Below are 23,264 nucleotides of genomic sequence, written 5' to 3'. Positions count from 1 at the left end.
ACTTCTCACCGTATATCAGCGATGTTTACCTGCCTTTTCGGCATTGGTCGTTCGTCGTTTCTGCCTCAGATTAGCTGGGAATGTTTTGGTGTGCGTCGTCGTCTCGTGCTGGGCCCCTGGCTACGTTAGGCGGACCCATATTTACCATGGCGGAGACCGTGGAGCAACCGTCGCGGCTCTCCGACACTTCCACAGCCGCCCCTCGTGATGTATCACGTAGGAGATGCGCTCACCCAGGCTTCCAGTCGCGCCTAACGTTCCACCCAACTCCAGCGGGCGAAGGATCATTCGAAACGCGTCAACCGCCACAAAGCGCCGGTGGATGCCACCGGCACTGAAACCGATCACCGTGATCACCGTGACGACTGTCCGCCGCCCATGTCAGGGACCGTTCTTCAGTGTCGTCGTCGTCCGACGACTCACCTGACTGCTAAGTAATTGATCTTTCTCTTTGTGTCGTAGCGACCGAGTCAGCTGTGTCTGATCACCACCTAGCTGTAACTATGAGTGCACCACTTCTTACGTTGTCGCGCCACCGTGGCGAGTCATCTGGGCGCCCTGACCCAGTCAGAAAGTCCTCAGGTCGTCGCTCCAGGCGCTCCAGACGCTCCTCCGCCCACGCGGGCAGTGGTGACAGCGGATCGAGCTCCGATACCTCCCTCCCAGGGGATGCTGCACCGGATGGTCCTGTGGATGAGGAAATGGCACCTGCTCCAGACACTCCTCCTCAAGACACCCCGACAAGCCCTCCTGTTGTGGTGTATAATGTCACTACTTATACTAAACTGGACGCTAAGCTCCAGCAACTCATTATTGGGCGATGTTTACTAGAAAGATGACTCGAAATACCTGCTCGAAAGTAGGGTCAACTACCCTACCATTCTTGAATTTGTCAGATCAAGGAGGATGCCTTACTTTACCGTCCAGACGTCTAGAAATCGCCAAACCAAAATCGTTATCAAGGATTTACCACCAGAGGTTACAGTAGAGGACGTCAAGGACGAACTGCTTCGACTCCTTTGGCCCGCCAGTATAGCAAGAGAGATCCTGAGATCCAGGCGTTGATCCCCTGCCCCACCTATGTCGTCTCCATTTCCCAAAGAGTGGATTTACCAAACCCAGTACCTTCTGTACACGAAGGTCCGGATTGAATCGTACGAGGACCGAAACGGGCCCATCATCTGTAGCATATGCCAACGTTTACGACATACTGGGAATTACTGCTCCCTACCAGTGCTGAGTGTTAAGTGGCTAAAAAATGGTTGAAATGGCTCTGAGCACTATGGGACTTAACAGCTGTGGTCATCAGTCCCCTAGAACTTAGAACTACTTAAACCTAACTAACCTAAGGACATCACACACATCAATGCCCGAGGCAGGATTCGAAACTGCGACCGTAGCAGTCGCGCGGTTCCGGACTGCGCGCCTAGAACCGTGAGACCACCGCGGCCGGCTGAGTGTTAAGTGTACCGCCCCACATCTAGTGGAGAACTGCACACTCCCCACCTTGGAGAAACTTACATGTGCCAGGTGTTGGGACACGACCCACGATCCCCACCACATGGCATCCTGGAGGGGGTGCCCTGTCTTCACGTTCTTCCAAAAGGAAAGCAAATAGACCTACCCCATTGCTACAGGACACCACCAACTTCCCTGTTTTCAGACACCAGACGTTTCTGAGGCACATGTGCCCCCTCTGCCCAGACTCTCACGACATCATTTGCTGCTGCAGCCCAGCCTCCTCCTCATTGCCTGTCTTCCACGATGGCTTCCACTGCTCACCGACTACAGGAGCCAGCTGCAGCCCCCTCTAGTCCCACCCCTACCCCCAACCTGCCAACAGTTACTCACGCCACTGCCCACCTCAGATGCAAGCAGCCCCCCCTCCCCCAGTGCTGGAGAGTGATACGTCCCTTTGGGATGATGTGTGCGAAATCCTCCAGGTTGTCTCCTTTTTCATGAAACCCACATCCAGGCTGTTATTCGTGACCCTGCCCACAAAATCCATCGGTTGGAGGATGGACACTTCGAGATCATGGCCCTAGTGGAAAGGGTTAGTCAGATATTGTTGTAATGGTGAATCGACCACCACACCCCAACAAGCCCCCTCAGGAACTTGTCACCTGCATTTTTAATGCCCATGGCATCAAACATATGAAGACAAAGTTGAACGTCTTCCTCCTTGCGCATGTGTCCATATTTTAATGGTCACAGAAACACACCTCAATTGGTGGACGATTTGTGTCTTCGTAACATGGTGTGTTATCACTGACCGCTTCAATCGCCATGGTGGAGGCACAGCTGTGTTCCACAATAAAGCTCTTGTGCAAAGCCAAAAGACTCTCCAGCCTATGAAACACATAGAGGCCACAGCAGCTACCATCTCCACACGCCTTGGTGCCATTACCTTTGCAGCAGCATACTTGAGTCCAAACAAGCCACTGGTTGAAGAGGACCTTCACACGTTGATGGGCTTCGACAGGCTCATCCTTGGGGTGGTTCTCAATGCCAACCACGCAGCTTGGCATTCTCGGGTCTTCTCTTTGACCTGAAGGACACTTTAGCGCTGTCGGTCTATGGCCCCCATTCACCTACCCATATACCAATCCGTTCCAACTCCCAGCCAGACGTTCCGGTTGTGGCCATATTCACAAGCGTCACCATTCAGTTTTCACTTGAATTTCTCCATAAACTGGCCTCTGACCATGACTCAGTACCCTGCACCTTACCGATACTGCTCTTTCATTTCACGTTCGTTACACTGTGACAAGTCCGCCAGGGTACTTAATAACACCACCCGGCACGACCTCGACTTGACAGCACCAGGAAATATAGCTCATGCCGTGGATTACTTGACTGCCAAAATACAGAAAGCAGTGAAGCTCTCCACCTCCACTGTACCTCGGCCTTTAGTCTCCCTGGACGATTTACCTACCCTGTTACAGGAGCTGAAGGTGCAAAAGAACCGATACCACTGGCGGTGGAAGCATTTGTGAGATCCTCAGGACAAACGCCAAATGAGGTGCCCTCAGTGTAAATTCGGCCGCCGACTGGAGTCTGAAAAGTGGGAGGACAGGATGTCCGCTTTCCTCCTATACCATAAGTCTGACTGGGCTGTCATTCACGCCCTGTGACGTTCTGTGCTGATGACTGCCCATCCTATTCGTGCGGCAGCAGGATTGTCGAATAGTGCCCTCCGAATTGTTGAAATGGTGGCGTAAGTGTTAGAGGCCCAAAACCACTCTCTTGTCCAAGTCCTTTCCCTGGACGAACTACAGGACGAACACGATGTCCTGAAAGCTGTTGCCGCTTTCTGCAGCTGTCCACCTCTGTCTGCCCCCCACCTTACCTCCACGGCAGAACTACATCAGATCCTACGACGGAAACATGGCCGGTCAGCCGCTGGATTGGACGAAATTTTAAATGAACATCTTTGCCGCCTTCCGCTTACGCCTCTCCTCTTGTTCACCAACATTTTAAATGGTTGTCTCACGTATGTCTTTTCCCCCTCAGTGGAACCAAGCCAAGCTAATTCCGATCCCCAAGCTGTTCAAGGACCCTAAGGTCCCCAGGTCCCCACCAACAACAGGTCCATTAGCCTTTTAAATACCATGGTGCATGTCCTTGAATCTGTGATCCTCTACCGACATTCCCTACCTCTGGCGCGGCGAGGACGATCCAATCTGAACAGTATGGATTTATTTCGCACCTCTCTGCCGAACTTCAGTTCCTACGAATCACTGAACAAGTCAGCAAAGGCTTCAACTCCGCCAAGTTGACAACAGCCGATTTTTTGGACTCGCAGAACTCCTACGACAAGGTCTGGCACACAAGATGTTAACGCAGACCACTATACTGGATATCTACGTCAAGATTGAGGATGACTTCCTTCGCGGTAAGACATTCCTCGTGGCTCAACGGGAAATGCGTTCTGGCATTCACCAACTGTTGGCAGGCACTCCACAAGGATCCGTGCCACCTCCCGTTCTTTTAAATATCCATGTGAATGATATGCCAGTCATCACCGAGTGGCATCTGGCACAATATGCTGTCGACACAGCACTATACACCACTGGACGTATCACTGAAGCCGTCATCGCCCACCTCCAGCGACAGGAGGACGCCACCATCACCTGGTACCATTCCACTGTCATGCGGAGAATGTCGCCAACAAGGGGCAAGAACTGACCAGGGCATAGTACCCCATCTTCCTCAGTAGGGAAATTCACCTACATACCAAGCTCCAGATCTACAGGGCAGCTATACTGCCTGCTCTCACGTATAGTCGACTGCATGGGCAACGATTAGTGTCACCAAGATGTGGACGATGCAGTGACTGCAGAAGAAGGTTCTCCAGTGGAGCCTGCACGCCCCGCCACTCACGGCAACTGTGACTCTCCATGAGGAAGCAGGTAACGTCCCCCTCGAGACGACCATACGCAACAACGCGTGACCACTCTGTGAGAAAGTGGATGCCCTGCGAGACACCGTCCGTGGGTTACGTCACGTTGGGACCACACTTCCATGGTGCTGGCATCGACATCCGGTTCCCCTAACCATCCTACAGGACTCAGATCCCAATCTCGGCTAACGACGTGACACGCCCAAGTCGGATACATCTTTCAGTGGGACTAGCCCCCGATTCTACATCTAAAACTTTCCCACCCTACCTGCCCATGTCGGGCTACATTTTTCTGCCTGAATGATATCGTATTGTCACCGTTGGAGGGTGGTACAGGACTCCAAGTCCCACCGTCACACATCCAAAGTGTGTGATACAGTGTCACTGCACTGTGGATGAATTAACTGCCTCACCAACACAGTTAGACCGAGAAAGACCGGTGATGCTGTACTGTACCATGTCGCATAGGGGAAAGGGAAAAAAGAACAAAAAAATGCCTTTCCTCCTTTCGCGTCGGCCATCACCGTCTCAATGCAGGGTAGCGCTCTGCTTGTAAAGCTGTATTACAAGAATGATTGTGCACACGTCGCTCTCCAGAAATTCTGGACACTGAAGGGTTTCAAAAAAGGCGTTGGTCCGATGACTGCCGTGGGTCTGCAGAAAATGATTCGGAAATACGAAAAGTCGGGTTCTTTTGATGCCCAACCTGGTAGAGGGAGGAAATTAATTGATTCGACGTCAGTGCAAGCAGTGACCACAGCAGTGCAGGAGGAGACGAGTGGTGGGGGCAAACGTGTAGTGAACGGAGAATTGCCCGAACTTTACACATACTCGTGAGCACGGCACGTAAAATCCTACGAAACATCCTTGTTTGATATACATTCAAAATTATACATTTGCACGATTTACTTGCCGTCAACCTACCAGCAAGACAGACTTATGTACCAGAATTTCTTGCTGTAAGTAAGTGGACAATGATTCGCCGTGGAAGATTTTGTGGACAGACGAAGCCCACTTCCATCTGACAGGATATGTCAATACACAGATTTGTCGACAATGGGCAACTGAAAATTCACACGCAAATCAACTAGTACCACTTTATCCTTAAAACGCCATCCGTGTGGTGCGGGTTTACAGTATCATTTATCATGGGGCCATATTTTTTCGAAGAGACGCGGTGCTTACAGTCCTGTTACCTGTACTGTCAGTGGTAAGCGCTTTGAGTGTCTTTTGCGCAACCACCTTATTCCAGCACTCCAACAGCGTGGATGTGCGGAGGGGCTCATTTACATTGCAAATCCAGTTAAGCAGCTGCTGAAGCGCCATTTCGGGAATGCTACAATTATCAGCCACCATTTCCCTACAGTCTGGCCATCCCAATCACCTTATCTTAATCCGTGGGACTTCTCGCTGTGGGAATACCTGAAAGATGTTGAATATTCAGTGTTCCGATTGCAAATTTAGGTGCACTGAAGACACACATTGCGCAACACAGTCTGAACGTGACCTCGGAGATACTTCGGTCAGTTGTGGAACATGCTGTTTCTCGATTTCATCCTGCTGCAGAAAACGGTGGACAGCATATTTAACATGTTTTGCTCCAGTCGCACGGAAATTAACAATTCAATTTGATTTTGACTGATGTTTTTATGCGGTTTTTGGCCACAGAACAATTAAAAACCTAAGTGAGTGATGCTTTTTATGCGGTTTTCCGCTTCAGGACAATTAAAAACCAATTTTTCCCATCCGATGTGGATGGTGGATGGGCTTACGTAACTAACAGGATCACACCTGTACACCCATGCACACTTGGTTTAACGTCAGACGTACACCTTATGCAGTGTTGTATGTTCATTTGTCATTTGCAGTCCACGAATATTAAATTATGATGCTTCCAGTGCCATCTGTTGCTAATTTTGTAATTTTTTTTCTGGCATACGTTTTCCCCCTTCTCCGATAATATGCCGTTGCAATTTGACGTCATTCTGACCAGTGGTGATTTTCCTACTGCAGTTAGAAAGTTTAAATTAATTATAATCAACCTGTATATATCAAAACACAATTTTCATACCACTGATGAATGCAGTGCCAAAAGGAATATGCCACTGAAAAACTGCAGTTCAGCCACAGAAGCCTTGAGACACGTATTCACGACTGGCCTACCTAGCCTCCTGATCTGTCACCCACAGAGCAGTTTCGAGTTGTCAGTATTAACTGACACAGCAAAGGTTTGATTCGTGATAAGAGATTCCTGAACAATGCGTTAGGAGTCTGTTTTCTTCTGTGACGTAATATATACAAAAATGCACCACAATCTGTCAGGGTCACACGACATAGTGCTGTTGATAATGGGTCTCATTTTAGAATCGAAACATAGTTCAATTATTAGTAAACATTACGTGATGAAGAACACCTCAAAATTTGATAAACATCGGACTGATGAGGTTCTTGCAACACTTCCTGTATGAATCAGTCCATATATAAAAACTGTGACTAATAACGAAAGACGTCAGTGAACCCTGGCTAATGGTTCTCATTGTTGTTATTCTCGTCTGCATGGAAGAAACGATGAAGGAAATGAAAGTGTAAAATGCAAATTTGGAATTTAGCTGTAGAGCACCAAACGTCGATGCTGGAGTTCACAGTCTACCTTCATGTCATGGTTTATTGTGAGGAGAATCTAGAGATACTTGGATAGTTATTCAACAGAAAAATATGGTTCATGGCGAACTAAAACCAAAATTACTGTCAATTATTGGTATATGGTTCAAATGGCTCTGAGCACAATGGGACTTAACTTCTGAGGTGATCAGTCCCCCAGAATTTAGAACTACTTAAACCTAACTAAGGACTACGCACACGTTCATGCCCGAGGCAGGATTTAAACCTGCGACCGTAGCGCTCGCGCGGTTCCGGACTGAAGCTCCTAGAACCTCTCGGCCACCCCGGTACAATGAGTTAACAATTTGCAACATCAGAAATCAGAGGATGGTTTGTAAATATTGTACAAATGAAATTCTTATTCGTTCGTGAATTTGTTATTAAACTAAGTCAGTGCTGTTGCATGTACTGTCCTTACGAAACAGGAAAGTTCACAAGACTATAAACTTTTTAATCATTTGCTCTCATTGATTGTAGCGTATTTATCGGCTATTGTGCTCACAATTTTCTTTCGTCTAATCCTACCTTACGGCTCAAGGTTTCTTACCAAGTCTCCAAAGTTATATCCAGCAGTGAGATAGGACGTCGATACGGATAGTCGCACTTTCTGAAGTACACAGTGAAAAGCCGTCCTTGCCTGCAGCAGTTTGGGCGATAAGAGTCGGAAGCGCCGTATAAGAGGAGGTGGGTGAGTTCACTTGTGGCACTTGTCGAGAGGCACCCAGAGTAGAAGCCACTGTAGCCATGAAGGCAGCTCTCGTCCTGCTGATCGCTGGTGTGTTTCTTGTGGCGTACCGCACGCCGCTCACCGCTGCAGACGATGGGGAGGAAGTGGTGGATGAAGCAGCCGCAAACAGAGACGCTGATGACGACGACGCCGACAGCTCAGCAGACGACGACGTCGACGGGAGCGATGGTGGGGACACTGGGAGTGTGGAGAACAGGCTGGCAGGCAAGGGTAAACACCAGTTGAGGCGGGTGGGAAGCGCCCGGCCCTTACTGTCGCAGCATTCACATAACCAGGTTTTGGTGAAGTTTCAGTGCCCGTCTTTGTGTAATTTCGTTTAGGTTTAAACCCCTAGTTGATAACATAAATTATTCCTACGCTTTAAAAGTGTCAAACTTTTGTCTGCAAGAAGAGAGAGACTGTTTGAAGAACTTTTTTATAACAATTTTACCATTACTGCGTACATTAAATATACTCCTACATTCAATAGTACTGATCTTTAACGTTGGTTCATACTTACTAAACACGCAATTTTATTAGGGCCCCGCTGATTCATGTCTACGCCACAGAAAGGGGCTATCTGTCGTACGTGGATGATATTGTTGTTGTTGTGGTCTTCAGTCCTGAGACTGGTTTGATGCAGCTCTCCATGCTACTCTATCCTGTGCAAGCTTTTTCATCTCCCAGTACCTACTGCAACCTACATCCTTCTGAATCTGCTTAGTGTATTCATCTCTTGGTCTCCCTCTACGATTTTTACCCTCCGCGCTCCCCTCCAATACTAAATTGGTGATCCCTTGATGCCTCAGAACATGTCCTACCAACCGATCCCTTCTTCTGGTCAAGTTGTGCCTCAAACGTCTCTTCTCCCCAATCCTATTCAATACCTCCTCATTAGTTATGTGATCTACCCATCGAATCTTCAGCATTCTTCTGTAGCACCACATTTCGAAAGCTTCTATTCTCTTCTTGTCCAAACTATTTATCGTCCATGTGTCACTTCCATACATAGCTACACTCCATACGATTACTTTCAGAAATGACTTCTTGACACTTAAATCAATACTGGATGTTAACAAATTTCTCTTCTTCAGAAACGCTTTCCTTGCCATTGCCAGCCTACATTTTATATCCTCTCTACTTCGACCATCATCAGTTATTTTGCTCCCCAAATAGCAGAACTCCTTTACTACTTTAAGTGCCTCATTTCCTAATCTAATTCCCTCAGCATCACCTGACTTAATTAGACTACATTCCATTATCCTTGTTTTGCTTTTGTTGATGTTCATCTTATATCCTCCTCTCAAGACACTGTCCATTCCATTCAACTGCTCTTCCAAGTCCTTTGCTGTCTCTGACAGAATTACAATGTCATCGGCGAACCTCAAAGTTTTTATTTCTACTCCATGAATTTTAATACCTACTCCGAATTTTTCTTTTGTTTCCTTTACTGCTTGTTCAATATACAGATTGAACAACATTGGGGAGAGGCTACAACCCTGTCTTACTCCCTTCCCAACCACTGCTTCCCTTTCATGTCCCTCGACTCTTATAACTGCCATCTGGTTTCTGTACAAATTGTAAATAGCCTTTCGCTCCCTGTATTTTACCCCTGCCACCTTTAGAATTTGAAAGAGAGTATTCCAGTCAACATTGTCAAAAGCTTTCTCTAAGTCTACAAATGCTAGAAACGTAGGTTTGCCTTTCCTTAATCTTTCTTCTAAGATAAGTCGTAAGGTCAGTATTGCCTCACGTGTTCCCGTGTTTCTACGGAATCCAAACTGATCTTCCCCGAGGTTGGCTTCTACTAGTTTTTCCATTCGTCTGTAAAGAATTCGCGTTAGTATTTTGCAGCTGTGACTTATTAAGCTGATAGTTCGGTAATTTTCACATCTGCCAACACCTGCTTTCTTTGGGATTGGAATTATTATATTCTTCTTGAAGTCTGTGGGTATTCCGCCTGTTTCATACATCTTGCTCACCAGATGGTAGAGTTTTGTCAGGACTGGCTCTCCCACGGCCGTCAGTAGTTCCAATGGAATATTGTCTACTCCGGGGGCCTTGTTTCGACTCAGGTCTTTCAGTGCTCTGTCAAACTCTTCACGCAGTATCATATCTCCCATTTCATCTTCATCTACATCCTCTTCCATTTCCATTATATTGTCCTCAAGTACATCGCCCTTGTATAGACCCTTTATATACTCCTTCCACCTTTCTGCTTTCCCTTCTTTGCTTAGAACTGGATTTCCATCTGAGCTCTTGATATTCATACAAGTCGTTCTCTTATCTCCAAAGGTCTCTTTAATTTTCCTGTAGGCGGTATCTATCTTACCCCTAGTGAGATAGGCCTCTACATCCTTACATTTGTCCTCTAGCCATCCCTGCTTAGCCATTTTGCACTTCCTGTCGATCTCATTTTTGAGACATTTGTATTCCTTTTTGCCTGTTTCACTTACTGCATTTTTATATTTTCTCCTTTCATCAATTAAATTCAATATTTCTTCAGTTACCCAAGGATTTCTACTAGCCCTCGTCTTTTTACCTACTTGATCCACTGCTGCCTTCACTACTTCATCCCTCAAAGTTACCCATTCTTCTTCTACTGTATTTATTTCCCCCATTCCTGTCAATTGCTCCCTTATGCTCTCCCTGAATCTCTGTACAACCTCTGGTTCCTTTAGTTTATCCAGGTCCCATCTCCTTAAATTCCCACCTTTTTGCAGTTTCTTCAGTTTTAATCTACAGGTCATAACCAATAGATTGTGGTCAGAGTCCACATCTGCCCCTGGAAATGTCTTACAATTTAAAACCTGGTTCCTAAATCTCTGTCTTACCATTATATAATCTATCTGATACCTTTTAGTATCTCCAGGGTTCTTCCATGTATACAACCTTCTTTCATGATTCTTAAACCAAGTGTTAGTTATGATTATGTTGTGCTCTGTGCAAAATTCTACGAGGCGGCTTCCTCTTTCATTTCTGTCCCCCAATCCATATTCACCTACTATGTTTCCTTCTCTCCCTTTTCCTACACTCGAATTCCAGTCACACATGACTATTAAATTTTCGTCTCCCTTCACAATCTGAATAATTTCTTTTATTTCATCATACATTTCTTCAATTTCTTCCTCATCTGCAGAGCTAGTTGGCATATAAACTTGTACTACTGTAGTAGGTGTGGGCTTCGTATCTATCTTGGCCACAATAATGCGTTCACTATGCTGTTTGTAGTAGCTTACCCGCATTCCTATTTTCCTATTCATTATTAAACCTACTCCTGCATTACCCCTATTTGATTTGGTGTTTATAACCCTGTAGTCACCTGACCAGAAGTCTTGTTCCTCCTGCCACCGAACTTCACTAATTCCCACTATATCTAACTTCAACCTATCCATTTCCCTTTTTAAATTTTCTAACCTACCTGCCCGATTAAGGGATCTGACATTCCACTCTCCAATCCGTAGAACGCCAGTTTTCTTTCTCCTGATAACGACATCCTCTTGGGTAGTCCCCGCCCGGAGATCCGAATGGGGGACTATTTTACCTCCGGAATATTTTACCCAAGAGGACGCCATCATCATGTAATCATACAGTAAAGCTGCATGCCCTCGGGAAAAATTACCGCTGTAGTTTCCCCTTGCTTTCAGCCGTTCGCAGTACCAGCACAGCAAGGCCGTTTTGGTTAATGTTACAAGGCCAGATCAGTCAATCATCCAGACTGTTGCCCTTGCAACTACTGAAAAGGCTGCTGCCCCTCTTCAGGAACCACACGTTTGTCTGGCCTCTCAACAGATACCCCTCCATTGTGGTTGCACCTACGGTACGGCTATCTGTATCGCTGAGGCACGCAAGCCGCCCCACCAACGGCAAGGCCCATGGTTCATGGGGGGGACGTGGATGATTGGTTTGCCAACATATTTTCCGAATAATACGTTTTTATCAGTCTTCTATACAGATGCTACATAGTTTCCATTAAGAATTCCTACATCAATTAATGTTGTTGAATGGGATATAATGGTAACAGGAGTTCACAATCCAGAAAGCAATGCATCAGTGACAATGGAGATACATGTAAATACTAACTGCTACACGTTCTTGCTTCTCTAATAAAAACCAATGATAGTGTGTCTTTATCGAGAAGCTACAACATTAGCAGCATTCTAACAAATGTGACAATATTTTTCACTGTTCTTGACGTCTCTTGTTCTGTCGGTAGTTTTTATTATGTTACATACAAAACTGTTTTGCTCAGGAAACAGTCATCAGACAAGATACTTGATTACACGTGCAATGACACAAGAGTTATAGTAAATAGTTGTCACTGTTGTGCCCTAATGTGAACGACTGCATATTGTATAGTAAACAAATTTTTTACTTCGAGTATAATGAAAAATGTTTGTGACATTGTGGATTAGCAACAGTTTTCAACCTGAAATATAATTTTTGTGTTATCTATCAGTGTTTCTAATACAGATTAATGCTACAATCTTCGCAAATAGCCATTTGGCCACTTGCCCTTTAATCTTTATTACAAGTACGAAGAAATTTTTCTGCAGTTACTCTAACTGATAGAGCAATACATCAAGCTTAAGAATACAGTTATTGCAAAGTACATGATAGTTACTGAAATCCAGTTATAAATGTGAACAATATAATTTGAAGATACATTGCGGCTTTCAGTCTGTTTCATACTGCCCTCTTGCATGAGTTTTTAAAAAGATCCTTATGTTGTTTTAGGAATGATATTAAGGAACAACTTACAGAAGTTAGGTTTTAGCATACAAATACGTTTCAGTCTTGCACCTCATGATCTGCTACTGGTCTCAACTACTGGTCTCTACAACGAAATGTGCTTAGCTATGACATTGTGATTTTGAAAGACTGTTAACGAAGATAACAGCTCGTAAGTTGCATAGTTAAGTGAGAAAAACACTAAAAGTGCTTTCGAAAATCATAATACGGGTAGTATGTAATAGTTTTAGGAAATAGACATATGTTAAACATCTGCAATAGAACAAACAACTTTTGGTTATTATAACAGTTACATACTTTACAACGCATGTGTGTGTGATTGTCATAACAAATGCCTGTATCAGGTAAGTATGGTGTAAAATATCGACGTAAGTTTCATTGTACATAACTCGGCTCACCACCACAAGCAGTTACGGCTTAGAGCAGTACTCTTGCACAACAGGACAGCTATAATTCCAGAGAAAATCAGTCAGCAAACCAGCTGCGTGTCGTCTAAGTACTTCAGTATAAAATACAGGCTTAGTGATTAACTAAAAACAAGTATTGTTAATATGACTGCTGATGTTTTCTTGTGCGACATGGATGTGACCAGACATCACTGGAACGTCATGTACGTTGTTTTCTGTTGAGCAGGTGCTCACGCCCGGGCTGGCCACGCCAAGCATGCGCGTGCAGGCAGCCGACACGCTGCAGGCAGAGCTGCAGTCAGAACCCACGCCAGGTCAGGCGCTGCCCGCAGAGCCGCCCACAGCAAGTAGTCGGCGCTGCTGAGGAGGCGCTGCACTGTGGAGGCGCAGTCTGGTGCTGCTCACATTGTCCTGTGCCCTGCGCTCATGTGTATAAAATAAAGCAGCTGTGCATTTTGCAGTAAACAAATGTCTTTATTACTCAGTGTCCTATAAATGTAAGCTCTAGCACGTACAAAGGTGGTAAGCAAATATGGAAAAAGTTAGCAAAAGATCCAAAATTTTTGAAAATGTTTCATTTGTGAGCTGTATATAATGTATTCAGTGATGTAACGATAAATCACCATTACTCAATTTTCTATGAATGTTACACATTGATGTAAACGCCATTTGCATTTTTCCTTTAGAAATGATCGTCTGCACCATACAGCACTAGGGCTCTTGCATCAAAGTCTGCAAATGCAAGAAAAGCAGTGCTTATAATAATTGCCCATGTTATGCTTTCTTAGTAGGTAAAAAGCTGCCAAAACTGTTTACATAATCGCAGGGAAGTCCTTCGACATCCCATTTAGCGATGTAACGAAAATTTTAATTTTAGTTTCTAACAGTTTTGAGTTTCATACTCATCTTTCTGTCTGAACTGCTAACATGAGAATATGTAACTTCAGAAAAACTCCATGAAAGTTTGCGCATTTTCTGCAAAATTACTGCAAGGGATATCAGATTTCAGCAGCATCATTTATCTTCTCAGCTATAAAGTATGCAAAAATTTCAGACAGCTTCTGTTGATTGTAGTTTTGCTTCACATAGACGAATATTCCTGCAGATGGTTCATTTAACAGAAAAGTTTGTGATCAGATAACGAAGTGGATAATACATCGTGTGCGTAAACTCCATTTTGGCACATAATTCATAACTGACCCACAATGAAAGGTACGTTATACATGTTTTTTTCAGATTAGTGACACTAGATTCAACTGCAACAACAAATGAAAGATTACACTTTTTGTGTGGTAGACCACATGGTATACAAGGGCCAACTATAAGAAAAACTATAGACCCAATAGAAAATCTTGAAAATGTTTGAATTAGTGAAAGTGTGATGTAGCAAGTATCCCAATCGTATGGGTAAATGAGTGACAAGCCAACACTGTACCACAGGCATAGACCATGATACGTTTCTTTAGTCAACGGAAGTTAGGGCTGCACACATGTGAATAACAATTTGAGGACCTAAAACGTTACAAACAGAATATTACACCAATCTGAAAACAGCTTCCTGCAACCTCATAATAGTGCTTGTAATTTGTGACTGAGGACGACCATCAGAATGTAACCCAGTGTCCATGAGCAAGCTGCAACACCAGTTGTCCAGAATACATCATGTCGAACCAGCGAGATTAGACATTGGAAAGATCAGTAGAAGGACACTCTCTTCTATAAATCAAAAACTTCCCAGCACACAACATGGCTTACGTGGGGCTGTGACTGGCCCGTACACAATGTCTCCAACGATTCTGTTAGGGGACATGCCATTATTCAAGTGTTCAAAGACTGTAGTACATCAAGCTGTCAATAGCACTTGTGCAGAAGGTCTTTGCAATTCCTTTGTTAATCATACTCGCATACGAATGAATAATTGGAACTTCGACAACTTAAGAGAAAATTTACGCAACTCCCAGCTTGGGTTTAGAACAAATTGGAATTTTTCTTTGCAGGATTGCCAGCAGCAGACTTTCCAGCAATCATAAATTTGCTTTCTACAAGCACATAAAACAAACATAATACTTATCCAGTATCTTTACTAACCTGTAATGGACTGGTTTTCTAATAGCCACATATACATTTACAGGGGCATCTAAATTGTCATGTATTACTTTCAATAACTATTTTGTAACCAAAAAATTTCTGGAACAGAGTAAAAATGATGTAGCATCATTCCTGTAATAGTCCACTTTAACAATATTAATTAAAACACCTATTTTCGCCTTAAACAAGATGTCCCAAGCACAGTAAAAATGATATGGCATCCTTGCCAATTGTTGTCGTTTCTGGGTGAATACTTAGGGGAGTGTTATAATCCTACACATATTTATACATTACCTAACAACTTTGGATTGTTCTATGAAACCAAATCCACACAAAACACGTATATATAGAGTTTTTCAGAGACAAAGAGTCTCCTTATTAGTCAAACATGAACACTGTAATTAATACAATTTGCATAACAATATTTTGCCTCAAACATCATACATTAACACAATTTAAATTACAGTTTTATTGTGAACAGGAACGCATCTATCTACACATGAATGTAACTTGGCAGAAAGCAGAAGTTTTTACAGCTATCCACAGATGTTACTCAGGGGCAGGGGGGTGTCTCCAGAATGAACACGGACTCTAACTCTAGTTATTCAATGTGCCCCAGTTGCATCACATTACACATGATGGGGACAAACTGACTGCATCGACAATATCATGCCTGTGATTGTAGTTCTGCCCAATATCTTCTTGATATATGTATAGGTATGTTGTATGATGGCAGTGCAGTGACCTTTGCAAGTCACCATTCATTGGGAGTCAAGTGAACATTTTGACATCTAGCATGTCACCCTGTGCAGCAGGTGTCTCCAGTATTAGTCCTATTTGAGTGCCATACAGTAAGGTTATGTGTTGCGATAAGTGTGCCTCTATGGATGGTGCCCACAAAGTTGCTAATAAAGACAGTAATTTCGTTTAGAGAGTGGGCCATCCTCATGTGTGATTCTTTCCAAACATTTACTGTGGAAAAAAAGCATTAACAATTTATTTTTTTAAGTTTAAATTGGCGTGTGTACTTACCCTCGTTACGTTTCCTACTCATATTTATTGTAAAAAGTACAAACTTATCTTTACTATATGATATACTAAAATATTGTTTAAAATCGCCCCCAAAATACTCATGCTAAATACCATTTAAATTTGTATCATCTTGTCTAAGAACGTTTTAGAAAACTAAATGTTTTGGTATTTTTCAATATTTCTAACCTAACTATAAGCAAATCTATTCCTAAATTTCTGCCTCTTATGAAATATTCTCTAACCACATCCTCATATTTCAGAATAACATCACCCAACACCACAAGCAAGTTGTCTTGACGCTGATCCAGGGCGATGAGTTCATCATTATTTTCGATAAATATAGTAAAATTTTCTTTGCACATTTTTATAAGTTCTGGATATTCTGACTGATCTAATCTTTTACAGTAAATATATAGATGAGTGCTTTTACTCCAATTCAACCATCCTGAAACTAGAACATAATTCTCAATGATTAACATTGTTTTCTTACATCCACACGACGCTATTATTGCACATTGAATAGAATTGGGTAAGAGCTTGCCATTACTCATTTTCTTATTTCTTATTCGGAAATCTTATTTTTAGTTGCCAATCAGTTTTCATTTAATTAATAACATTCTTACTTGTAGTAAATAAGTCATTTATTATGACTGAGTGGTAAATTATCTGTTCTTAGAAATAACATGAACTATAAGTATGTAAGACAGTTATATTAATGTTGCACTTGCTGCTTCTTATACAACATTTTTAACTCCAAATATTACATCGAAAATAATAAATTGTATTTTGATAGAGACACAATAGAGATTCCTGTTGGTCGATCTACTTTGAAAATCTTTGAAAAATTCGTTCAATAAAAAATGCCAATTTTCTATTTGCATGATATTTTGAGTAGAGTTACTGCTAAAAGTGGTGTTTGTATACTGATATAAATGATAGTATTGAAAGTGGGCTTCGGTTTGTTGGCCAATCTATTTTTGTTGATGACAAGACTGTTGGTAAAGTTACACCTAAAATTATTCTATTCCAGTTAATCAACCTACCGGGTGATCAAAAAGTGAGTATAAATTTGAAAACTTAATAAACCACGTAGTAATGTACATAGAGAGTTAAAAATTGATACATGTGCTTGGAATGACATGGTGTTTTATTAGAACAGAGAAAACACCCCATATTGATAGACATGTGAAAGATCTCTTGAGCGCGTATTTGGTGATGATCGTGTGCTCAGCCGCCACTTTCGTCGCTCTTGGCCTCCCAGGATCTAATTCATTAGATCCTATTATTAAGGGAGGGAATACCGTGGGTTTGGGACCAAGAGGCCAATGATGCATTTGAAAATATAAAAAGAGCACTGATCGAATTACCCGTATTATACCATCCGGTTATGGGTGAGCCATTTAAAATTTCAACAGATGCATTCGTCTATGGTATAGCAGCAAATTTTTCCAAGGAGAGCGATGTATAGATAAAGTAAATCACAGATCTATAGCTTTTGCTAGCCGTAGTGTTAATAAACATGAATTAAACCACACAGCCACTGAAAAGGAACTTTTGGCAATAGTATGGAGTATCCAAGAATTCCAAACACTTATATGGAGGGTCAGAAATCGATGCATGTACTGACCATCAAGAGTTATCCTTTTTAATGAACAATCGATTGTTGCATAGTAGATTATTGTGGTGGATGTTATTCCTAATGGAGCATGACATTAGGATACAGTACGTAAAAGGTACTGAGAATATTGGGCCTGACGATTTGTCCAGGTTGCCTGTAGGCATGGACGAATTAAAACATGTGGAAGGAGCCAGAGTAATTTTTGCAATTAATTTCATGCCAGTATAATTTCCACACACTGGGTTGCGAGAGATGGTTAAAAGAATAACTGACAACATCCATCATGATCCCTACTTTACAGAAATATATGCTATGTGTATTAGAAAATCTTTACCCCCTAATCAAGCAGAGAAACGGAAGGTTATAGGGAATAATTTATTTTGGGGAGACAATGTAACATCTCATTGGTGGCATTTATGGATTGCAAAGTTGATGGAGGACGAAATAGTGTTCTATGTCAATACAGGGTATGGACACTTCGGAATAAAAAAGTGTATATCCCACATGAACAAGTTCTATTATTTTAAAAACTAGGACATATGGTAGCATCTTTCATTAGAATGGTAGGGAAGCGAGGAGGTTCGTACATTTTTGTCATAGAGTGTTGGTCTAGGTATGTTAAGTTGTATCCTATTAAGAAAGCAAATACACCAACAGTGATACACTATCTGCAACAATATTTTCTCGCAGTAGGCAAACCAAAACGATTCCTCTCCGATAATAGACCACAATTTGTTAGTAACGTCTTTAAAGAATTCTTAGCGTGGGAACATATTCGTCAAGTATTAATCTCCAACTATAAACCGTCTTCTAACCTGGGTGAAAGGGTTATTAAAGAAATTGGGAAATTATGCCATACATACTGCCATGAAAAACAATGGTCATGCGCATTGTAAGTTAAAAACTTTCAGTTTATTTTAAGTGAATTACCACATTTATCAACTGGATTAACACCTTTGGAAGTAATAGGTAAACCTTATGTGGGAGAACCCGTTATTAAATGTTGCACTTGGCCAGAACAACCTACTGTTGATTACCAACTTAATCAAACGATAGTTTCTAAGAACTTGGTTGAAAGAGCACATCAACGAGTGAGTAAATGTAACGAGAAGGCTGTCAAACTTCAGTATAAGGTTAATGACCTAGTTCTAGTAAAACAATATCTTCAGAGCTCAGCCCTGAAGAAAGAAACACATAATTTTTTTCAGAAGTATGAGGGACCTCGCCAAGTACAAACGGTGGTACATCCCAAAGCCTTAGTTTTAGTAGATCCTATAACAGGATCAGAAAAAGGAAAATACAATGTAAAAGACATAAAACTGTACATCTCTGAGGGACGTTGACGTTCTGTGTTAACGGGCGAAGCGACGACCGTATGATCCCTAGTTGTTTACAGTTTCTTCTGTACTATTTTTCCTGCACCGAATTCCTTTCAAATATTAAACTATTCTGTAACCTATTCTTGAATTCTTAAACTATCTTATAATTTTAGTACTACAAGATAGGGGCCAATTTGAGATAATCATGGACGAACAGTGAAACGAATAGAATGTTATATTAGTGGAAAGTATAATATGATGGTACTATTTAAACCAAGTGATGACGAGACGACATAAACTGTATAGAGGATTTTATGCGTGTATAAAAGTATAGTATAAACAGAATGACTGAACAACTATGTTATTGTAATGTATAATTTTCTATTTTTTGTAGAACATTTTATACCTTTTATGAGACGTGAAGTGGAAGGGAGGGTTTGTATTAGTTTTGGAAAGCGTGGGTAGTCTAAGTACAAGCATGACTAACACTAAACACACACCACATCTTTCACACAACGCTCGCAGACAAGTGTGACTGATTCTTCACCATTTGCAGTTCCATAGGGGTTGCTGAGATTTTTCTTCAGGGAGTTCAAATGAGAAAGTGAGAATGTCCATTCTGTAGGAGCCGTTGAACATCATATCTCCTCCGGCTTCTAACTGAAGTACCAGTGAAGTAAGGATCCTGGGGAATGGGGTGGGAAGGGTTTCCTATTTTTGGGGCTATATCCTTTCTCTTCTTCGATCTTAGCAACCATTCCTATTTTTTCGTTTCTTACTTCTCATTTGAGTACTGGTCTAGCCTTCCCTCTTTCCATATGCATTTACTTCTATCGCTGAAGTCCTTATTTTCCGTGGTGTTATTTCATATAAGTAGGCCGAAGAATCAGGCTACCAAACTCACTTCCGCTTATGCACACCATAACACGAAGATGCAAGCAATGAAAGTCCAGATTAAAAGGATGTGAGAACCGTCAAGTGTTGTAGGGGGGAAAAATATGCACATAGAGAAATATTTGCACTTGTTCATTGTAACGGTTCTACATCGCCTAGGTACTTGAAAAAAAACTATCATAATGATAAGGAGCATAAGTCAGGAACTAATTGTGATAATTATTCAGGAACGTCAGTCTAACAAATATTCTGACGACTTGTGGGATAGGGGGACTCTTATAACCTAAGGAAGAATGATAAGAGGGGAAGTACCCAGCAAGTATTGCATGAAAAGGGCAGATAGGCAGACCTAAGAAAGGCTGACCTATACAATGCAGACAAGGGCACTAAGAAGGGGATTGACCTGTACCACAGGAAAACAGGAATTAAAAAAGGGGCGTACCTGCCAAAAAGGAAGGAGAAAGTGTACTCAAAAGATCAACCCATATGTAAGGAATAGGTACTCTTCCTAGAGGGGAAACGACAGTATCGTAAAAAGTCACAAAAATTTTGTAGAAATTATTCTGGTAAATTTGAATTCTATATTATGTTTTATGAGTGTCGATAGGAACACTATTATTTTGCCTAGAGTCCCTCTAGGCTACGGACTACTAGATATAACGATACTAGTACTTACTGAGAAAAGGATAATACAAAGTTCTAAAATAGAGGATGAAATATTCAAGTGTCATGAACATCTGGAGTTTAGGAGTTAAGGTCACAGTCCTCGCAATTCGCAAGTAAAAGCAATGTGAGATGAGATCATAAATAAGGGCATATTTCCAAAAAAAAAAAACCAATAAACTAAAGAGTTAGTATGAAGACAAGAATCAGAAGTTTGCTCTATGGAGTATAGAGATTTATGAAAATAAAAAGAAACGACTAGGTAACAATAACGAGAGTACGCATGGCGATTAATAAAAGAAGCGACATGGTTGAGGACATAAGTGTTGTTCTATGTGATATTAATGTACATGGCGATTATGTACAAAATACCGCGTGTTCGAGCTGAGGGTGGGGGGATATGTAGTGATTCGCGAATTTCCACGTAAATTCTGGAACCACTCGACCTTCTGCCGATGTTTTAAACGCAAGTGTGAAAGACCCTATTTACTACGCAACACGTGTCTGACGTTTGGCATGAGAAGACTAGGAGCTGCGTCAAACGAGCGGAACCGACAAGTGGTTACCGGCAGCTCCCTCCAATCTATATCAAAAGGTACAAAGAATGTATGTGTAATATTCCGTAATTTGTGGTGCCATGTTAAAGAGACAGATGAAGCATGGATTGTGTAGAGATTTTTAACTTACTTCATGTCTTGGCTATGAACGAAGCAAGACACATCTATGATCTCCACAAATTATTTGGTTATCAAACCACTGATATTTGAATATGTGTAAATGAGTATCAAGCTTAAGGACTACGTCAGCTTGCAGAAGTTGTTGTCTGTGGAAGTTGAAAATATAAAGTGATTGAGCTGAAAAGTATTCTACAATTACCTAAATTATTTCAGTAATAGAGAAGAAGTTTAATAAATTCCTTTAACCGGCTATGATCTTCGGAGTAGAAGCTTTTAGGAGATCGACGTAGCTGATTGCCCAGAGAAGAGGATCGGCTACACACAACATGCAAGTTAACTGATTTGAGAGATGTGCCAGCCTTGCAACACATTACCACACTGTCTCTTGTCTTCTGAAAAACGTTAGAAGATTAAGCAGTAATTTTGTAGAAAATGTGGATATTTTCATGGAATTATACTGAAGAAACTTATTCTCATGTAATCAATTCAAAGATGAGTATGAGGCTCACAACTGTTAGACACTAAAATTAAAATTTTCGTTCCATCGTTAAATGGGATGTCGAAGGACTTTCCTGCGATTATGTAAACAGTTTTGGAAGCTTTATACCAACTAAGAACACATAACATTGCTTTTCTTGCATCTGAACACTTTGATGCAAGAGCCCTAGTGCTGTATAGTGCACACCATCATTTCCTAAGGAAAAATGCAAATGGAATTTACATCAATGTGCAACATTCATACATAAATGGGTTATGGTGATTTTATCTTGCATCACAGAAAATATCATTTACAATAGACCACTGAAGCATTTTCAAAAAATTTGGTACTTTCGCAATCATTTTCCATACTTGCTTACCGCCTATGTATGTGCTAGAGCTTACATTTATAGGACACTGAGTAATAAAGACATTTATTTACTGCAAAAGGCACTGCTGCTTTATTTTATACACATAAGCGTAGGGTACAGGACAATGTCAGCAGCACCAGACTGCGCCTCCACAGTGCAGCGCCTCCTCAGCAGCGGCGACTACTTGCTGTGGGCGGCTCTGCGGGCAGCGCCTGACCTGGCGTGGGGCCTGACTGCCGCTCTGCCTGCAGCGTGTCGGCTGCCTGCACGTGCATGCTTTGCGTGGCCAACCCGGGCGTGAGCACCTGCTCAACAGGAAACAACGTTCATGACGTTTCAGTGATGTCTGCTCACATTCATGTCTCACCAAAAAACATCAGTAGTCATATTAACAATACTTTAATTAATCACTAAGCCTGCATTTTATACTCAGTTAACATACTGAAGTACTTAGACGACACACAGCTGGTTTTCTGACTTACTTTCTAAGGAATTATTGCTGTCCTATTCTCCAAGAGAACTGCTCCAAGCCTTAACTGCTTGTTGTGATGAGCCGAGTTATGTACAATTTAATTTAAGTCGATCTTGTACGCCATACCTACCTGATACAGGTATTTGTGATGGCAATCACACACAGATAAGTTGTGTGTACCTGTAATGATACCTAAAAGTTGTTGATCTGTTGCAGATGTTTAACATATGCAATTACATACTGCCTGTATTATGATTTTTGAAAGCACTTTTAGTGCTTTTCTCACATAACTATGCAACCTATGAGCTATTACCTTCGTTAACAGTGTTTCAAATTCACAATATCATAGACAAGCAGAGCATGAAACACACTGAACACTACTTTGTATCTTCAAATTATATAATTCACATTATAACCGTTTTTCAGTAACTTTGCAATAACTGTATTCTGAAGCCAGATGTATTGCTCTATCAGAAAGAGAAACTGAAGAAACATTTCTTCGTATCTGTATGAAAGATAAAATGACATGTGATCAAGTGGCTACCTGAGGAAAGTATATTTTGTGTAGCGCAAATCACGAAACGTTTATCAAACTAGAAAAGTCTTATTATGATTACTTAGTATTTGTGGTTCTACATCCTACATCTATAACAGCATTCTATTTTGCGAGGCTTATAGCATTAGTGCGTATTAGAAACATAGAT

The 23,264-nt window shown here is 41.9% G+C and overlaps 1 protein-coding gene across 5 annotated transcripts in view; it reads left to right on the top strand.

Moving 5' to 3' along the window:
- Window positions 1–23,264, top strand: part of LOC126412644 (uncharacterized) — a 153,586-nt gene that overhangs the window by 106,014 nt on the left and 24,308 nt on the right. The window contains exon 2 of one of the 5 annotated variants that reach the window (XM_050082337.1): window positions 13,176–13,263. The exons of 3 other annotated variants lie outside the window; for them this stretch is intronic. In XM_050082337.1, the coding sequence (XP_049938294.1) occupies window positions 13,176–13,263 (88 nt within the window). Of the gene's footprint in view, window positions 1–13,175; window positions 13,329–23,264 lie in introns of those variants that run through there. One more of the 5 variants, XM_050082334.1, reaches the window with a different exon arrangement.

This window comes from Schistocerca serialis, chromosome 7 (genome assembly GCF_023864345.2).
Source record: "Schistocerca serialis cubense isolate TAMUIC-IGC-003099 chromosome 7, iqSchSeri2.2, whole genome shotgun sequence".
Taxonomy (NCBI): domain Eukaryota; kingdom Metazoa; phylum Arthropoda; class Insecta; order Orthoptera; family Acrididae; genus Schistocerca; species Schistocerca serialis.
Note: the sequence above shows the minus strand (reverse complement) of the source record. Positions and strands in the feature narration are given on the sequence as shown.